Source organism: Fundulus heteroclitus, chromosome 12 (genome assembly GCF_011125445.2).
Source record: "Fundulus heteroclitus isolate FHET01 chromosome 12, MU-UCD_Fhet_4.1, whole genome shotgun sequence".
Classification (NCBI taxonomy): Eukaryota; Metazoa; Chordata; class Actinopteri; order Cyprinodontiformes; family Fundulidae; genus Fundulus; species Fundulus heteroclitus.
The window spans coordinates 2,668,782-2,689,919 of NC_046372.1; the positions used below are offsets into that span (position 1 = coordinate 2,668,782).

Consider the following 21,138-nt stretch of genomic DNA (forward strand, 5'->3'; position numbering starts at 1 on the left):
GGCATGGTTATTTGACCTAGGTTTGTTGAAGCAGAAATGCACATAAAAGTTGCAGGACGCAGGACTCTAATTGAAGTGCCCTGTTCTAAACCCTTGCCTTTTCTGCATGTCTGCATTTCTACCAAGGAATGGTGACTGTTCTCACCTATCCTGTGAAGATCCCCTACTTCTCAGTACCCATTTTTAATAGACATGAACAAATCATGATTTTATAACCAATTTCTGATCTTCAGATTTTGGTGGAATTTTATGAAATTTTTAAGGAGCTGATATTTTGTCTACCGTCTTTAGCATGTTATGTTAGCATGTTTAGCCTGGCTAACCTTACTAAAACAGTAGTTTCCAGTTGTATTCTCTAGTTATACACACCGAATGACCTTACCTTAAATCTGAGATTTTCCAAAGGCTTCCAACAGCGTCAAACCCAACATGTTACAAAACAGGAAAAGGTTTGAAGCTAAAATAAATAAATAAAAACAGAAACTTTGCTGTACTCTATCTGACCTTCTGATTATCTGCTGAAGTCTTGCTCTTTCTCACCTTCTCACAGCCTGAGCTAACCAAGACACATCTTAACATGTCATTGAAAACGCAACTACATCTTCCTTTTAAATAACTTCTTGCATTGCTGCGTTTCATCTGACTTAATTTTATGCATCTACCCAATGCTGAAAATAGTAAACTTTAAGTCTTCTTCACTCAATAACAGGGTATAGCTTGGGGAAACAGGCTATACTATTGTTATCATAACTTAGAGTGAAGGTACAGTCTGTTCACCGATAGGGCACTGATCACATTTTTATGTTTATAACAGGCCGATTAGGGCCATCCAACTATAAGTTGACCAACTGCGGCCACCCGCTGATTTCTTCTTGCATCTATGATTTTTAACGTCAAGTCATTTATGGTTAAAGCCTCTGGTCTATGTTAAAGACTCTGAATGAAACAAGTGAATCTAATTGAGACAGGTGGTAGAGATGCGCACAGATATTAAGAAAGTGAGAGTAAACAGTTGCTTACAAACACAGTTATCTATTCTATGTGATAGATTTGATTTTATGTGTATTTTGCAGCTATAAGACAGTAGTGAGACCGTCGTACAAAGTGGTGTACCGCACTGTGACCTCGCTCGAGTGGAAATGCTGTCCAGGATTCAGCGGCACTGCTTGCCAAGAAGGTAAGCGATGACTAAAGGAGGATTTTTGGGAATATGGACACAGTGATCAAATAGGGACGGGGATGAATACCAGGACCTTTTTTCTTTTACTGCGTCCCTTTTCCTTTCCCTTTCTTCTTCTGGCTTACTCATCCATCCCTACACCTCTGTTTTTTCATTAAAGTCCCGTAGCCTGCATACAGTGTGTGCCCTCCAATGTGCTTGTGCAAGTAATACTTCAGAACAGGAGTGATTTCCATTAAGCTTATATAAGGCAGCCTCTGTCCTTTAAATGAAGTTACGAAATAAGACGCTGTGGCCTCCTCAGGGTGAGTCAAATACCCCGGCTCTGTTAATCAGCTGTGATGTCTTCATTCCAGCAGTAAATTTACCCCGTCAAGGCCTATTCTTTTTTGTGGTTTTCACTTTTATGATCCAGCTGGAACCAACTCTCCATCTTCTTAAAGTACCATGCTCCCAGAGTTGTTTTCATTTTCTCAACTCACATACACACCCTCGTAGCGCATAATGACTTTCCCTGGCACTAGTCTGCAGGTCTAGGCCGTCTGGGGAGAAGGGTGGGGCATGTGTTTATGTCGTGACCCGGAGCTTGAATGGGTGTAACATAAATCGTCGGGCCATGCATGACAAAGGACAATAAATGTTTACAGTGGTTAAAGTGGTCACTTTTTTGTGGTGCTGAAAACAGAGGCTGTATACTTCTTTAACGCTCTGTTTCCCAGGTGAACACCCCCCCCCCCCCCCCCCTCTCTGGTCTGTGGTCTGCAGCAGTGTGGGTTCTACTAAAGAAAAGAAAAAAGTATCCACTTTTCCTGCTTGCTTAAACTTGCACCCACCAAAACTGCCCAAATACGCTGCCGGATTGGAAACCCTCCCAAGTCCTGAAGTTAAAAAAGCCCCATTCTCAGTCAGACGGGCCAGACTTTACTTAACAAAAAGGAGAAACACACAGAGTGAAACTGGGAGGATATTATCCAATTAAGTTGTTGCTGGAGGAGATTCCCCTCCGGTTGTCATGGCAGGAGGGGGGGGGTCCGTCGAGCCAGCAGGGATGCTGGGATTAGCCTCTTATCGGAGCGTCGTTCCGGGGATACTCAGATCACAGGACCTGCTGAGTGGGACTGACAGCTCCTATTCACGGGGCTTTTTCTCCTCTACGCCGTGGATGCCATCCAGGGCCACCGGCACTTTGTTCTGCTCCTGCCTCTGGAGCAGAACCCAATGCCAGCAGAGAACCTGATATCCAAATATCGCTGTCTGCCTCGTTCTGCTCCTTAGGGAGAAATAAAGGCCCCCCCCCCCTGCCACACGGGCAAAACTGTAGGCCAGACCCCGCTTAAAATCTGTAACCACAGTATCGCCAAGTCAAGCTAAGGCTGCACTCATGGTTCATTAGGGTGGGAGTTTGAAATTCACATAAGAATTAGTCAGAACTGCCCTATTTAGTTGAATCTGTAAACTTCTAAAGTTGGTTTAAGTTCCGTTAATTTATTTAATGTCTTTTCTGTTAAACTTACAATTCCTATAAAAAAAAATATTGATTAACATCTTAACAGATAGGTTTCTGTTCATCAAAACGGCATAATAAAATTTTTTTGGTGCTGTTAAAAATTTATGGCACTCTTACAGATTTCTTGAGTTGTTTGTGCCACACTTAAATATTACAGCTCATCAGACAAAGTTTACTTTAGAACAAAGATGAACTTAATACAAAATGCAGTTTTCATGTGATGAGTTCATTTGTTAAAGGAAAAAATTTATCCAAACCAACACGATCCTTTAAAGCAGCACCATGTAGGCTGCTCTGGGTCCCAGCTCCGACTGCTTTAACAACAAAACAAAGCACATATGACACTTACCTGATCAGGCATCTTTTGGTTCTCTGACATAGGATTTAATCTAGAGGGGTGAATGTGTCCTCGTCTTTACAAGTAACTCCATGACTTCTCTGCTGTCTGCTATCGGATTCCAAAAATTGAGGTGGACTGTTTAATTTCGCAACAGTGCCGTGTTGCTAGTTGCCTTCATGGTCACTAAACCTGGAAGTTACAGGTCTAGTGCCCCTAGTGGCTAAAAAGTTACACAGTGCTGCTTTAAATAATGAGTGAACAAACAATTTCATTTCAACAGCCACACCTATTTGATTCCTGCCAGAGATGTGGAATCAAGAAAGCCGGCAACATGGAACAGGAGAACCATCCCATGAGCGGCTGACCCACCAAAATTACTCCAAGAGCTCATAAACAGCTCATCGAGGAGGTTGCAACTTCCAAAACCACTTCTAACAAAAAAGATTAAAAAAAAAATAGTCACACATTTGGCAAGAAACGTATTGAGCCCTAAGACTTTAGGAAAATGCTCTCTAGATTGGTGAGACAAACTTTGGTGTTATGTTAGGTGTAAGTCTAATGCTGCATTTCAGAAGAAGACCGTTATGTGATGGTGGGGGCTGCTTTGCTGCTCCAGGACCTGGATCACTTGATGGAACCACGAAGTTCTACTCTCTGCCTAAAAATCCTGAATGAATGTGAAAGTCTGGGAATCGGTTTGACTGTAAGCTTGGCTGCATTTGGGTTATGTAACAAGACAATGATCCAAAGCACGTCAGCAGGTCGTTCTCCGAAAGGCAAAATAAAAAAAAAAGGATGTTTTGGAGTGGCCTATTCGATGTCTGGCCTTGAACCCAATTGAAATGCTGTGGTGTGACGTTAAACAGACCATTTATGCTTCAAAACCCTCCCATGTGCCCGAATCAAAACAGCTGTACAAAGTGGGGTGGGAGTGAATAATCCTCCACAACGATGTAAAGACCCATTGCCGGTTATTACAAACACTTTATGGCAGGCTGGTTCAGGTAGCTTTTCCTAACAATGAATGAAATCACTGGTAGACGGCAGTTTGTAATTACCCAATATTAAAATGACTAAAGCAAAAACAGGAGGAATGTGACAGGGACCAGATACTTCAAGGCTGCGGTTGCATTTAAGTCCTTTCATAGACTTTATGAACAACGGGACAGATATTAGTCTCACTCATGGTAGTTGTGGGCAATTCATAATAGATGTAGTACATCTACAAAAATGAGTGCAATCTTCTCTTAATTGGCGTCCCTGCCTTCTGCAACGTTAGTGTTTCCAAAACTAAGCCTAATCTGGGATGGCCCTAAACGTTGGGCTGTTGCGAGACGTCTGGCATCAGTTCAGGCTGAATAATAATTAGACATCAGATGCCTTCGTTACAGATTGGGCTGTACTTTTTCACAGCCTTTTAGACGTGAGAGTTGTTTTCACATGGAAACTCTCACCCCCTCTGTGCCACGCGTAACTCAGCAGGTCCAGTCTGTGTTATCTGTTCCAGTTTTGGAAGGGTTGTCTGTGCAATCAGAGCGGGAGCGTGCGGAGACGGATGAGGCAGCTCCAAGGTGAGAGTTCACGGCGTGCTGTCACTAAGGATACCGTTTTTGACCCGCCACAGGCTCTGCGATCCAAAGATTACCTCACTCGATCACTGATAGACAAAAGTAACCCCGTCAGAGAGCGAACAGGGTAAAATAATACTCCGTGAGGCCGGGACCTTTCACATTGGCTTTCTTTCTCTTTTCTCTGTCACCCCAAACTCCGGACTTGGCTGCAATTCCAGGTCACCGGTGTAATTACTGGGTCTTAATTGTTTTCTATGAGGTTTGGGAAATATTGTCTTACTTCTGGACCTGAAACACAATGCTCTTTATCTCTGATTGGGCCAAAAGCGAAAAAATGGGGCTAAGTGTTTGCAGATGGAAGCACTTTCATACCACGCCAGAAACAGGGATTTAATGTATGCCTGTTTGGCTTTGGCATGCCAAGAAAGTAAACGCTGGTTTTCAGTGGGGAAGGCTCAGCTTATGCCACATTTAACACAAATATCGAAATTACACCTCATTTGGAGGCAATTTTGTGATGAGAATATCAAATTTAGCCCTTAAAAGCAACATTATTATATTAAAGCTGACTTCGAAACGCCTCAGGAAAGGATGAAGGGTGATTGCACTCTCAGCAGTAGTGTCTGCGAATTTATTAGGTCAAAACGTTGGACTTTTTCCGTCCATCTGCTGATTTTGATGTATTTTGAAAAGTGTAAAGATGACACTTTATAGAGGCAGCGCCTAATATGTTGGTTTGGACTCTGATTTATCGACCCAAAGCACTTGAAAGGAATGTGGTTGCAGCTTATCGCGGGAGGAGGCCATCGTTCAGAAAAAAAACATATGCGGGAATGTAGAGTCAAATTAGCACGGCTGTCAAATCTTTGCAGGTTTGAGAGGCGGGAGGGAGGGGGGGGTGGTCCCCCATATCTCCCTGCCAAGCGGAGGCTGCGGGTTTTTTTGGGTCACAATTACAGTATGGCCGGGAGGCACAGGCACGCTGTCTATAATAAGCTGGAGAAATGTAATGTAAATGTAATCTGTGTTTTCACAGCTTAGCGCGGCTTATCTCAGGCCTGCACGCTAAAACCCCGCGCTTCAAACATCAGTCAGCTGCAGCTCGCTGTTTGCATGGATGCCGGCGTACAGTACGCGTTTGCCAGAGTCAGCGTGTGGGTGGGAGAGCGAGGCGTCGAGGATTTATACAGTGAGGGATGCAGCTGTTCTCTGTGATTAGTTTCTTTAGTGGCTGCAGGCTTTAGTAGCTGCGAGTGGAGGAACTCCACCCTGAGGTCTGAGGAGATGACCTCAACGGCAGCCGCTCTTAGACCACACAGATCTGCGTCGTCAGAGCAGCGATGCAAAACTTTGACACGTTTATGTCCAGCTTGCCTGTGTTATTTCCACTCCAGTTCCCAGACGTGCCCCTGGATTAGCAGGTGTGCCGTAGTCAGGGTTATTCTGTCGTGATCCAGGTTATTCACAATCTGCGTGGGAGATGCAGGAAGGATTCAGCGTACATAAAAAAAAAGGCCACCTCAGATCAATTTTACAGTTATAGGAATGAATATAACTATAAAAGTGCAAGTGCTGAGCTCAAACTGGAAACGACTAAAGTTTAGTCAAACTGGGCCGGCAGACGAGGCGACACCAGAGAGTGTCCAGCACTGCTCCCTGTGCTGGCTAGCCCTGGGGAAATGTCATGATCTCTATTAAGTAACTTACAAAATGGGTTAAAACACCCGTCAGACAGCCCCCCCCAAAAAAAAAAAACAAAAAAAAAACATGAATAGGAGTGGAAAATGTTGTTTCTCTCTCTCCTTATTTATCTGTTTTGTTTTGTCATTAGGAGGTGGTCAATGTACAGCATTCAGGGATTTTTTTTTTTTGCCACACGGAGTTTTTCATGAATGCTAGAAAGTTCAATTTTGTTTTCTATCAAAGCAAAAATAAAACACATTGAAGTCTGTGGTAATGTGACAAAACTAAGGAAAAAAGTTGAAGGGGTGTGAATACTTTAACTACATACTCACAGGGCTGAGGCATTTGACTTGAAACACACTGCTAACTATTAATTATTATTATTAGAAATTATTAGTTATTATTATCAATTCACTTTTTAATCCAAACATCATACAAAGGGAAACCTTTGCTATTTCAGGGATAATAATGAAGCAATACTTACTTGACCACAAACTGAAAATTCCCCCTCCTAATTTTGTTCATTTGGGGATACAAAGACAAACTGTTGAATTATCCTGTGATGCAAGCAGGTTCTAACGGACATCAGAAATGTATATTTTTCTGTCCTTGTCTTTATTTTGATTCAGCGCCTCGTTGCTGAGCTTTACCGGTGTTTTTCTAATCTAAAATGAAAGCTTGTAAATCTAAAGAAATACAGCAACTCAGTACTTTCACCAGACCTTCATTAAAGTTTCATGCACACTTTGAGTTAAATTTTATGTATCTGGCTCCCGGACTGGAAATGTCTCTTCTGCTTACTGATTTATTTACGATTTCCCCAAGACTTCCAGCGAAGAAAACTGCTTTTCCTGCAGTCGGGGTGAAGTGAAGTGGGCCGAGTCAGTGGTGCACAAAAAAAAAACTTTAAAGGATAGAAATAGATGCACACACAGACTCACAAACACACGAACGCAGGAGTAAGCCCAGTAAGACGAAGGCTTTTACTCTCAACGCTCGCAGTTTAGGGGAACTGATGTGCAGCCCGTCAGATCCTCCATAATGCGCATTAAGAGGAAAGACGTTCTCCCCTCTCTTTTTTTTTTTTGTCCCGCTGAATGACTAAATCCAGAGACACATTCTGCAGATTCTGAAGAAAAAACCTTAAGAGAAACATTGCTTTTTAAATCCTCTCCAGGAGTGAAGGTGTGGACTTTATCTCCCTTATTAAAACCGCATTAACCCCCGTCTGCTCCTTCCCTTTCAACTCGTCACCATCTCCGAGAACACGTACCGTAGATTAGCATGTTGGAGGAGCCACATCATAACACAGCACCGCTGTTCTTAGCTGGGCTGTGAGCCGCCATTGAAACATATTTGAAGGCTGGACGACGTCGTTGGGACAATGGCAGCATTGATGTAGCAGGTAAGGCTGCCTGCTGCTGAGTTCAAAGGATCTGATCTGAAAGCTGAAAATGCCTCCAACAACTTTGGGTGTTTTAAATCACGCTATCAGGAACGCACTGACTCCGGCTTCTGGATTATGGATCGGCCTTTTGTATAAAAGTGTCCTCCTTCGTCTTTATTCAGGTTCATGATGTCCAGTGCAACAAACTAGTTGTTACACCTGAAATATTGGGTTGAAATTTTTACTTACGACGTTTTACTAAGCATACTGCAAATTATCAGCCATGAATTCAGTTTTTTTTTTTACTTTATCAGCTCTCATCAAAAATCCTTTTTTCTTTCAGACTAGTGATCACATAGTAACGCCATATTAGAACTGGTAGCACTACGGTATGGTCATTCAGTAACAGCATCCTTCGAGCTAAAGACAAATGTCAACTCTGTAATCCTTTTATCTTTGTTTTAAAATAATAGTCAGACCCTGTGTCACAACAACGGATCTCTCACACAGTGTGACGTCGCCTCTGCTGTGAATCTAAATAATTAACCACAGATTAAGGCAGGATAGCTTGGGAAAAATTTAAATGAATGCCATTATTATATTAAAGTTCCTAAAAAGAGATCAGAATTGACTAAAATTAGCAAAGAAATTGTTATAATTTTGATTGGTGCTTTTCTGTAAGCAACTTACATACTTTCATTTTTTTATGTGATCCGATTCAACTAATTTCTGGGATGGGCTTTGCAAAAATTATTACCTGACCTGTTGCAAAAACAAAAACATACAGATTGCTTTTATTATTTTTGTGAACGTTTTAATGTTTTGTGTCAGCACCCAGAATTTATATTTCTCAAATAACACAGACTCACTCTGTCATACTCCTACATCAGTCAGTTGCATAAATCCCCCATGAAGTGCTGTAATCTCTCCCCTTACTGCGGCCTCAGCCCGTCTGCTCGGTGATAACCGGACCAGAAACATAAAAAAATATCCAACTTTCTCAGATCAGTCAGTGGTTATTGCTCACTCCCAGTAGTTCTTTTGTCTCTGTTATAAGTTCATAAACACATACAGAGCCACATCAGAGGAGCCCGAGGGTTGTGGCGCAGTGGGTGGGGATTTTATGAACCTGAACTACAAACCTTCTCCCAGCCAGAGTTCACTTAAGCACACACAGACCACCACATCACAGCCTTCTTGTTGTGACAACATCTTTTATGGCCTCTTGCCCTCCAACCCCTCTGGGTTTTGGGTTCAGTTTCCCACCAACCACGCTCAGCACTTAAAGAGCTGAGCTTTTCCTGAGGTCATGGCTGTGCGAGCGTCTTTTGTTTTAGCATCCTAAAACATTTAAAAACATATATGTATATTGGTCCTTATTTGAAGTGAAAACAATATGAGCAAGACTGGATTATGAAAACGATTGCTATCAGGATCAGCTTCATTGGCCATGACTGTGTGCACAATCAAGCAATTTGACTTTCGCTCACAGTGTACAGAGCCTAGGTATAAATATATAAACATGTTTTTTTTTGTTAGTATGTAAAAAAAGAAAGAAGTAAGGGATATGTCCAGTTAGTGGGGGTTAGAGAGTCACGTTTTGTCTCATTACAACCAAGAAATCCAGTGTCTTTGCTTGGAGTTTTGCATCATTTACACAAAGAAGTGCAAAAGCATGAAAGGAAGGAACATAATTTATGGTTTCAAAACTTTTTTTAAAATTAAAATAGCCCACCCACTCTGCTTCCCAACACTTTGCAAAACCACCTTTCATTGAAGCTGCAGTTGCTTTGCCATCTTTGCATTTGCTCATCTAGAGACAGAAATGTTTCCCCGTTACTCTTTGCTCAGCCGGATTAGACGGGGAGCCTCGGAGGACATCAGTTTCTCTGTCTAATTTAGGTCTGGACTTTGACATTTTAAACCAGGATTTTGCGTCGGCCTAAACAGTTTCATGGTGGTTCTGGTTTAGTTTTGTTGTCTAGCTGGAACATGAACCTGAGTCTTTTGAAGCGAATTTTGTTTATATAGATTTTCTTCCTAGATAGCCCTGTGTTTAGCTCCGTTAATTTTCTCATCAACTCTGAGCACCTCCTCTGTGTCTGTGGTAAGAAAAGCCTCCCGGCAGCATGATACTGCCATCACCATGTTTCAGTGTGGGGATGCTGTGTTGGTTTTCCACCATGCATTGTGGCTTATGTGCAGGCCAAGGTGTTGAATATTAGTCTTATGTGACCAGAGCACTTTTTTTTCCCACGATTATGCTGTGTCCCTTTCATGGCTGCTGGCAAACTCTATGAAGACTTATTACGTCTGTTTGTTTTCCAACACTCCTCCATTAAGGCCAGATGTCTGCATTATGCAACTAGTGGTTGACCAAGGAACCACTAGTCGCTCCTTCCTGAGTAGTGTTATCTCTGCAGCTCCTCCAGAGTTAGCATAGGTGTCCTGTCCGCTCCTCTGGTTAATAGACGTTTTGTCTGAACTATAAGTAAACGTGTGTTAACGTCCTGACAGATTTCCAGTTGTGCCACCCTCTTTCCATTTTCAGATGATGGATTGAACCGTTTAATAATAGCATTTTAAATCATTGCTGAATTCTTTTAGCATTTTTTGCCAAAGTTATTAGGAGCCCTGAACACGTGACCCTGGAATGGTTAAAAGTTAACAAAGAAGAGAAGAGAAAGTTGACCTTGAGGCCAGCAACGAAGCATCCAACAGCTTAACTTTTCACGATCGTTACTTTTGGTTAAGGTGAACGACTTTGTTGCAGCACTCTCCACATTTAACTATCTGCCTTCAAATCGATGTGTGCAGGTTTGTTGCATCGTCTATTTATTGAGATCAGGAACCCCACTGCAAAAACAGAACCAAAAATAAGTAAAATCATCTTAAAATTAATATATTTGTCCTTAATTTGAGCTGGAAAATAAGATTATCTGCCAATGGAAAGAGTAATTTTACCCCTAAGATAAGATAATCAGATATAATTCACTTGAAATAAGTTGATGGAGATGAGTTCTTCCTATTTTAACAGCAAAAATATTATTCCATTGGCAGATTATATTATTTACCTGCTCAAATAAAGTACAAATACACTAATTTCAAGAAAATTTTAACTTAGTTTTAGTTCCGTTTTTGCAGTGCATGCTGCGTGTATTGTCTCATTATCATGAACCATTCCCAGAACTAATTTATTGGCTCCAACAGGCTTGTTCAGAGCAAAGCGCTGCACAGCCTTCGTTTTAGCTTTGTTGGACCACCTTAGGGCCTCAGAGTAAAGTGCTTGGATGCTTTGGGTTTACTTTTTCAGGTTGTGGCAGTGTTGATGTTGCTTGTAGGGCTAGAGAGGCCCAGTGGGGCCTAACCATGAACCATGGAGTACACCCATACATGCCTGTAGACCCAGGGCCCACATTCTGCCACCTCCACTGCCCCATCAGGACCAACCAACACAGATGTTGTGACTGGACCCACAGCCAGTGCAGGGCTGCGCAGTAAAACTCCTCCGCCTCAACCAGGACCATAGTCCCAGTCCAGAGAGGGCGTCTCTGCGTGTGCGTCTACCTCTTCAGGTGTTTATGGTCACGCTCGGCCGTCCACGCTGATCTCACGGTGACGGCCTGGCAGGAGGCAAACACTCTCGCAGATGTTTAAGGCAGTAAAACACCTGCTTCCCTAGAGTCCAGACACGTGCATTCAGCTTGTGCATACAGGCAAACACATGAATCACGCTATAAATACGTTTCCCGCCGCAGATGACTCTGGTCAGTCAAGGCCAATAAAGGCTGTGAACTCAGCTTACTGAATTACAGCAGTAATGAATGTGATTCATGGCACTGGGGCGGGGAGCATGAAGCAATTTGATTTGCTCATTTTGTCTCAAATGTTTTGCACGTGTTATCTAATATATGTTATTCTATTCTTCCCTGGATTCACAGCGTATGTTCCACTAAATGCACGCAGATGGCAAGATTGTCACCGAGTGCAGCAGAGTTGTGTGGAAAAGTTATTTGATTAGAAAGCTCAGGCGCACTAACAAGAATACAAGATCAGTACCTCCACTGGCATCCCAGCCTTTTTTTCTGACAGCTGCTCTTTATCTTCTAATCTGGATGATGAAAACAGTTCTGGTTTGCTAAAATACCAAACCACCATTAACCTTTAACCTGTATAAATGTTAGGTGATGTTTGCCCTACATGCCTTCATAGTGCCTTACTTAAAAGCAAGCAGATTGTGTCATTATAGGGATCCGCTGTTTGCTCGTTGATGCTATTTGAACAGCCTCTTTTCCATGTAGTGGAACATTAAAAGGATGCAAAAGCTTTGTTTCACACACATTTAGTGTGTTTTTTTGCTGTTTCTGGACATGCAGCGGCATGTGTACCCTTTCGATCGATCATAGGTTCCCAAACGGCTGACCATAGTCTGGATCTAAAGGAGTCCTGCCCTGGACACAGATAGGTTATGATTTACCTGCACTTAGCTCAGTAAACTTTCAGTAACATGCTTTAATGCGTTTTTTTAAACTTTACAACCCTCAGGGTAAAACAACAGCAGCCTACGGGCTAAACACACAACATTACTACAGCCTGTTATGTAGCCCCAGTGGCCTAATGGATAAGGCACTGGCCTCCTAAGCCAGGGATTGTGGGTTCGAGTCCCATCTGGGGTGGTTTGTTTTTGGGGGGGGTGGTGACCTAGTGGTCAGAGCGTTGCATTTATATCCTGGATATTCTGCATTCAACTCCCACAGACTGACACTCTGGGTCCCTGAGCAAGACCCTTAACCCCAAGGGGATGGGTTAAATGCAGAGAACAAATTTCATTGGATACTATGTGGCAATGACGATTAAAGATGATTGTTGTAATTCATGTTCTTTCTCTCAATCAACTGTTTAAAACCTCTCTGGCTCCTAGCTTCAAAAAAATATCAGACTTTGCAATTTAAAGAGTTCTGAAATTAACTGCAGATGATTTGAGGAACCCTTCTTAATTAAAAAATTGAGCTGGGAAAATCTAATTGTAAAGATTTTGTTTTGACAGAAACACCAAATAGCACTGCATTCATGGACTGTTCATTAGCATGCTAGATTTTGAACCAGTCTCCTAATTTAACAGTCTGTAAAAGTCTAAATGACAGCAGCCTCTTTTTAGCTTTTCGGATATTTGTTTTCACTTAAAAAACTAAATAACACATTATGTGTAACTGAATCACTAAATCATTCTATAAATTTTTTTAAAGTAGAATTTTTATCTATTTAAAAGAGAAATTGTTTATTGATGAATATCATAGTAGATACGCTACTAATAGACTACTTTATCTCTGTAGTAGCCAGCAAAATAGGAATAAAAAAACATCAAGGACCACAGAGCAAAAAAACACAAAAAAAACCGATATAAAAATATGATATGAAAAGGACAAACAAATAAAGTAGCAAACAAAGATAACACTGACATAGATATGGCTCACAGTGGTGTGACACTATTTCCCTCATATATTCCTGTTGAAATTACAGTTTCCAACATCTGATGCTAAATGTATGTCAAGAATTTAATCATTTCTGTTGACTTGCCCGTTAAAATCATTTAGACGCAGGTGTCAAACACTTAAGCCCCGCTTTAGAGCGTTAAATCTTCCTGAACGTCTGTGAAAATAAACTAAGGCTGTTTCCGGTTATTCTTCAAATAGCTGGCAGGAAGTGTTTAGTGGCACCTCCAGCTGATTTCCAAAGATTTCTTTAAGCTGCGACTGAAAACAAAAAAAGCCCACACACAACGCTGAGAGAGCAAACTGTTACCTGGAAACAGCCATGAGGTTTATACGTTATTTGTTTCGGCAAATAACGTGGCTTTAGTCGGCACCACATCATCCTTCCTAACGGATTTTGTGTAACCTGTTAAAGTAATGTTGTTATTTAAGGTATGAGCTAAAGTGTCATTTTTCCTCTTTTGTTGTTGTTCCTAAAGCATTTTAGAAATCTTGACACCCTATATTAGGATCTCCTAGATATCCTATTGTCTTGTTTGCAAACACTGGCACAATGGATGCCTGAACCTTTTTAATCAGCCCAGATTTTTACTCAAATCATAGTAAAATAAAATTATTAAAGGTTTTCCAGGTCAGGATTTTAGATCGTTTGCTGGAGAAAATGACAATTCCTTTAGCAGGCCTTGCTACGGTTACTTCCTAGTCATTTATTGATTAAATATACAACTAATAAAGAAAGGTTTTGGCCAAATAATCAGTAGTGGGGCTGCCTTTATGGGAATATAATTTAGTAGTGTTGTCACAAAGTCTGCGTGGACAGGAAACCCCCCTAATAAATCTGGGTTAAAGTTTCAGACTGAATACTGAAATATACCCGCGCTAATTTGGATAATGGCATCCAGCCGACGACATATACGTCTCGTTTTACACGTTTACGGGGCAGGAGAAAATACCACTTTAGTCTCATTATGATCGTGCTGTGAATAGCGGCTCTCCTTTGGGAGCGTTGTCTGAAAGGGAAATTCAGCGACAGGTCCGGGTTTCACGCTTGTACAGGTGAGACGATCTGCTCCTGAATCACACAACCTGTCCTCTCTGACGGCTTTCAGACCGATCGCCCTCTTTGGACGTCCCTCATTACTACAGCCTATTCACAAAAGACCAAAGAGGACTTTTGTTGGATAATGTGTTTTATATGAACCCCTCACTTCGCCAGTGTAAGCCTAGCTACTTGTGTAAACAGAGCTCTATTGAAGCAGAGTTACTAAATCTGCGGACAGATGGGTCTACGACAACATGGAGAGTTACAGTTTATCCTGAAAGCCTGTGTGCTCAGCCCTCATCCCCCCTCTCTTTCCTCTGGTCTCAGACCAGCGAGGAATCGTTATTATCTCGCTCTTAGATGGAGGAAAAGATGCATGTAAAATGAGAATGGGCGCACTGGTGATGCCAGGTGAAGGAAAAATCTGAATCCACAACACCGAATAAGAAACGGGATGCTGCGGATGCTTTAAGCCAGAGGAGGACATTTTTTTTCCATTAAAACTAGAATTAAAAGGAGGAAATTTGTATTTTTCTGATGTAACAATGCCTGCACACCCCACGGTTTAAAGGAAACATTACATTCGGAAGTAATAACCGGGAAGAGCATCAACCGTGCATGTAGGCCTACCGCCGTTTTCATTTGGGGCAATAAATATTTCAGCATATCTAAACAAAAGAAAGCTATTTAGATTTCTGCTTGGCTTTTAGTTTCCAGTTGGTAACCCCTGGCTGTGGGTAGATAATTGAACAGAACTTCAAAAAAAAAAGAGGGCAGAGGATTTAGGGGTTCATGGATTTCTGCTTTCCGGCACAGTAATGGCATTGTTCCTTAAGTGGCAGCACTGTAGCTCGGCTATGATAAGGAAGTTTCTTGAGATGTTCTCATTCTGAGTTGGTCTTGAATTTCAGAGACACGTAAAGGCTTTGATGCTGCAGGACTACAATGTGCCTTTTCTGCTGCTGCTGTATCAGTAAATCAGTGGAAGGACCAAAAAAAAAAAAAAAAAGTGCCGTGGCATTTTGAGAGGAGATATCCATGGAAAATTATGTGCACTTTGTCTTTGGCTGTGTCATCTAAATGGCCGGTCAGACCGTCTGTCCTCAACGGACGGGATGTCTGTGTCCAGCATAACCATGACGCACGCTCTTAAGGTCCGTTTATTGAAGGATGAGGGCAAGCTGGCAGATGAAGTACAAACACGGCTCTTGGTCATTCAGATTTAACTTTATTGTCATTACACAGGTACAGGTACAAGGCAACAAAATGCAGTTTAGGTCTAACCAGAAGTGCAATAGCAGCAAGTGCAGGATAAACAATGGTTCCATAAGTACAGGACATGGGTTTTTACTGAATAAATATAGAGATGAATACTATTATAAACAGAATTTTACTGATAGATTTGTCCTATGAGTATAATATATAGATAACTAGTATTGTGAACTAAATTTACAGCTTGATATCTACCCAATATAGTATACAGGCGGATAGTACTATGAATAGAGTTTTACAGATATGTACAATAGCATAATATACAGATGATTGTTATTATAACAGAGTTTACATGTACTATGAATATATGTACAGATAGCTATTACTATAGGCAGAATTGTGAGCATGATATACAGGTAACTACAATACGTACCGTTTTGTGAGCTGTCTTCAGTACACCCTGAAAAAGCAAAGTAAATTTAAAGTCTTTGTCCCTTAAGTCAATAACTGTTCCGGGAGGTACAAACTCTCCTTTAAACACCTGAAAAGTAGCATTATTAACCCCCAAGTTATTCATAACCCTGTCAGATTTAAGTTGAAGGTACTCATTCAATTTTACCAACATGTTTTTTCTTACCCGAGGTAAGTAGTAATGTTTTGGGAGTGGATCAGCTGGAGTCCCGACTGGAATCTGATGGAGAAACTGTGGAGGGAGCTAAAGATTAGGGTGATGGTAAGGAGGCCTTCCAACCTCAAAGATATGGAGGTTATCATCAAAGATAAATCATCCCTTCAGAAACAAACTGCTTGTTTGAATCAAATTATTCTAAAACCAGATCTGTTAGGGGTATTAATATTTTTTTAGCTTAATTATGTATTTTTAGAGCTTCTCGGGTGCTTCGAAAGATGAACCTGTACACAGAAATGTTTATCTTCATCACAATTTATGTGCCAAAGATTTTATTCTTTACCCCTAATGAGCAATATATTCAATATGGGTGTAAAAGCTGCTGGTTGCACTACAGCCCTAGAAGATGAAACAGTTTTTTTTTTTGTCTTTATGACTTAGCAAGAGCAGAAAAAGAGAAATTATCACCATAGTTTCCCAAAATAAAATCTACTTTTAGTCCCACTGGTTGTGATTTTTATAGATGAATTATAACTATTACTCCCGTATATATCGCTCTAATGGGTGTGCAGCACTAGGGAGGAGGACGCAGAACAGTTCAAAGTGACTTTGATTTTCCACCTGTGTAGAGACATGATGTCATGTATATATTCTGCAACGTGCTGTCATCTTCTCTACAGTGGTCTTGTTTATAGATTCATTATGGTGTGTAATGACTTTTAGAGGTTGCTTTGCTCTAAACGGTTAGTTGTCATTTTTACAGGTTTCATAAGTAGTTTAACAGTTTGCAGATAAAACAGAAAGAGAGCAACGAGTCAGCAAAACGTTGCCTCGAATTTAATAGTGGAAATCAGTCTTGAAACATAAATTAAATGTCATTGTTTAGTTAAAAAAAAACAACCATAGGCTGAGGATGGATGTTGAATAAGAGAATGCTTTTCTGTTTCCCAATGAATCTTGAGGTCTTTTCTTGGCAGCAACTCTTTGTTTAAACTTGATTCTGCTTGGGCTGTGTGCGGGGAGCAGAGGAAGACCATTTGTTACACACAAACACACACACACACACACACACACACACACACACACACAGTCACACACACACATTACGGTATTAGTTTTCACGTTCGGCTTATACTCGAGCTGAAAGGAAAAGTAAGATCTGCTTCTAAAATTGTGCTACTGACCAAAAAGCATTTCTCTCCACTAACACGGTTTGCCCTCATTAGGTATTATGCACACACTTAGGGCAGATCTGTCCGTATGTTTTGTACATGTTGTCAATTAACGAGTTCGCTGCCAAAGCTTTTTTTTGCTCCATTCGCTAAACATGTTGCACCTTTTCATGTTTCATCGTCTTAAACGGCTAATTTGATCAGAAAACCAAACTTTTTTTTGTAACAGGAGGTAAAAGCATTGCAGCAGGTCGCTCACATACCTTTTTCATCTGTGTCAAAATTACCAGCAGCTTTCAGCGGATGGTTATTGTTTTTTCTTACAGCCTGTGGGATGCAGCGCGTCTCCGTCCGGATCCAAAGGCGCGTTTTCCCTGAGGGCATGCATCGCTCCTAATTTGAATGTCAACAAATTGATTATCAGCTGATTCAAAATGCTGCGGCAAGAGTTCTGATGAAAATCAACAAGAGGGATCATATTTCTCCAATTTTAGCTTCCCTTCATTGGCTTCCTGTTAAATCAAGAATAGAATTTAAAATTCTCCTTCTAACGTATAAAGCCCTTAATAATCAAGCTCCATCATATATCAGAGCCCTGATTACCCCGTATGTTCCTAACAGAGCACTTCGCTCTCAGACTGCAGGTCTGCTGGTGGTTCCTAGAGTCTCTAAAAGTAGAATGGGAGGCAGATCCTTTAGCTATCAGGCTCCTCTCCTGTGGAACCAACTCCCAGTTTTGGTCCGTGAGGCAGACACCCTGTCTACTTTTAAGACTAGGCTTAAAACTTTCCTTTTTGACAAAGCTTATAGTTAGAGTGGCTCATACCCTGAGCTATCTCTATAGTTGTGCTGTGATATGCTTAGGCTGCTGGAGGACATCAGGGTCTAATTTTCTCATTCTACTGATTTCTACTGTTCTCCAGTTTTGCATTGTATTTGCATTTCAAATACAATGCTGATTGCTTGCATTTCTGACCACCGCCTGCTGGCGGTGGTCAGAGGGACCGGTGGCGCCGGTGCATGGCAGCCTCACCTCTGTCAGTCTGCCCCAGGGCAGCTGTAGCTACTAACATAGCTCACCATCGTCAGGGTGTGAATGTGAGTGTGAATGGGTGAATGACTGAACTGTAGTGTAAAGCGCTTTGGAGGTCATCAAGACTAGTTAAAGCGCTATACAAGTACAAGCCATTTACCATTTACCATTCAGCTTTTAACTTTTTGCTCTCTCTCTTTTTCTTCATAGTAGGTACACCTGGTCTGGCGTTCTGTTAACTGTGACATCATCCAGAGAAGACGGCTCACCCGCTACTTCCATCTAATGTAGAACAGATTACTAGATCAATGTGTGCTTCTGTGCTTTTTTGTTTCTCTTGTTGTGTCTCTGTTCTGTCTTCTGTAACCCCAGTCGGTCGAGGCAGATGACCGTTCATACTGAGCCTGGTTCTGCCGGAGGTTTTCCTTCCCGTTAATGGGGAGTTTTTCTTCCCACTGTCGCTTCATGCTTGCTCAGTATGAGGGATTGCAGCAAAGCCATGTACAATGCAGACGACTCTCCCTGTGGCTCTACGGTTCCCCAGGAGTGAATGCTGCTTGTCGGGACTTTGATGCAATCAACTGGTTTCCTTATATAGGACATTTTTGACCAATCTGTATAATCTGACCCAATCTGTATAATATGATTGAACTTGATTTTGTAAAGTGCCTTGAGATGACATGTTTCATGATTTGGCGCTATATAAATAAAATTGAATTGAATTGAATTGAATTATTGAAGAACAGATTTCCGTTTGAATGTATCTAAAGGAAGTAAAAACTAGGAGGAAATCAAGGCCAACAAAGCAGAATTTCTAAATGTCTATACTGACACATTACAAATTAGTTCAGTTTTAGCATTGATCGTGTTTTAATTTGCTTTCTTACACATTTTAAGTTAACTCAATGATCTTTAAGTAAGATTCACTCAACTCAGTCTACTTTTTCCATGTTTCCTGTCTTGGGACCACAAAACTGACTGACATCGAAACAGCATTTTGCCTCTTCCCTTATACAGTCAGACGTTCCGAAAATTTTGGAAGTGTTCCTTGAAAGCTTGCATCTGCTGGACTTGAGGGTCGTTGTGCTGTCTCCCTTGTGCGTCCAGAGTTGAAATGAAACAAATAGCATGCGGAAAAAAGCCCAATAGCGTTGATAAGTCCGCCGCACTGTGTGTGGTTTCTTGGCGTTTTTCACAATAATGAAGACATCGCCGTTTAGGTTCACCAAAGTATCAAATAGCTGAAGGTCATTCTGACCCAAGACCTCCAGCTCTGTTTCAAAACCTGACTCACACCGCGGCGACAAAGAGGGGAGGGCAGAAACAATACACACATCATGTCTGCACTCCTCATTCCCATAAATCTCACTCCAGACACAGAGATGCTGCAAACGCTCTCAGATGGGAGACGTATTTAGCCGAGACAGACCAGATGTCTTATCTCAGTGTGTGTGAGTGTTCGGCCTCCTCTGGAGTTTGTGGCTCTGCGTGTCACCTCCGCGGCTGCGGCCAGGACGGCTCTGATAAATTACGACCCTCTCACCATGGGGATCTCGTATTTACATGATTTATACCAAAACAAACGACTCCTTAGACCAAAAGTGTGCTATAAATGTGCATCTTTTTTCTTGCAACTCTTAATAAAGAGACTATCTTCACCTTGCGCAGGGTCTGAGCTTGATCATTTGTCTCTAGATGATGAGAGGATCTCTGAAATAAAATAAGCGGGATGATTAATGCTCTCCTGATGATTAGTGTATGAGGTTAAAATGCCAAATTCAACATGATTCATAATCTAATGACTTATTTCATTTAGTTTCTTTAGTTTATTTAGGTGTGCGGCGTCACCACCTCAACATTCTTACAGTCATACATACAAATTAATTATTAACTCCCTAAAATGGCTGTTTATTTGCAGTTTTCGCGCATCGATGACATATTTTGAAGTTTTACAGTTTATGACTTAAAGTGTTTCCTGACGTTACATTTTCCTGTTACAAGTCTCAATAAATCATCTGCAAAAAAAATAAAAAAATAAAAAACCTAAGAGCCAGGACTCTAAAACAAATATTTGACAGGTAATTGGGTGAAATGCCAGACCATCGTGTCGTTTTCTCTAAACAGGAAAATTACACACAAATTTGCTGAGTGTTGAGTGAAAATCAGAGGAAACGTTTGACAAAGTTAAAGCTGTTGAAAAGGTGAAAGCTAGGAGGGGAGATGATTTTAAAAACACGCTGACAGAGCATCATGTAGGATTCCTCTGCTGCCTCAGCTGCTGTCACGCTGCTTCTCATCTTGCTACGCACACACAGGCCAGTTTATTATGTACACATTTTTAACACAGGGTCCAAGCAGTTTGGACCTCAGAACCACCTTAGTTCATTTGGACACAGACTGAACAAGATGTCAGAGACATTCCTCAGAGATTTCGGGTCTGATCGACACAGTAGCCTCTCCTGCGGACTTGCTAGCTGCACAACCGTGATTGAATCTCCCGTTCCACCACATCCTGAAGGTGCTCCGTTGGACTGTGATCGGTCGACTGTGGAGGCCACATGAGCAGCAGGAAGTCTTTGTCGCATTCAGATAAGCCATCTCAGAGAGGGAGCTTTGTGACCCGGTGCTTTGTCCTGTTGGAAGTAACCGTCAAAAGATAGGCTCATGTTTGGACCGTTCCAGAGATGGTGGTGTGTGAAAACTAGTTATATACCGATACCAGTATGGGACGGGTCCCCGATCCAGCACTAAAATGGTGGTATCGGTATCGGCGAGTACCAACAAATAGGGCACGATACCATTCTGATGTTTGTATGTCACTTAAACGCAGCCTTCTCTCTCCCGAGAGATATACATGTTATATAAGTTCATGAAAGTTGAACTATTTTGGC

The 21,138-nt window shown here is 41.5% G+C and overlaps 1 protein-coding gene and 1 non-coding gene across 2 annotated transcripts in view; both read left to right on the plus strand.

Annotated features, from left to right (window-relative positions):
- Positions 1-21,138, plus strand: part of emid1 (EMI domain containing 1) — a gene marked incomplete in the record, with an annotated part of 79,523 nt that overhangs the window by 8,403 nt on the left and 49,982 nt on the right. Inside the window, 1 exon segment of the mRNA XM_036143688.1 lies at positions 1,074-1,177. Within this exon segment, the coding sequence (XP_035999581.1) occupies positions 1,074-1,177 (104 nt within the window).
- Positions 12,272-12,344, plus strand: trnar-ccu. The gene has a single exon. It is a non-coding gene; the product is annotated as a tRNA-Arg (tRNA).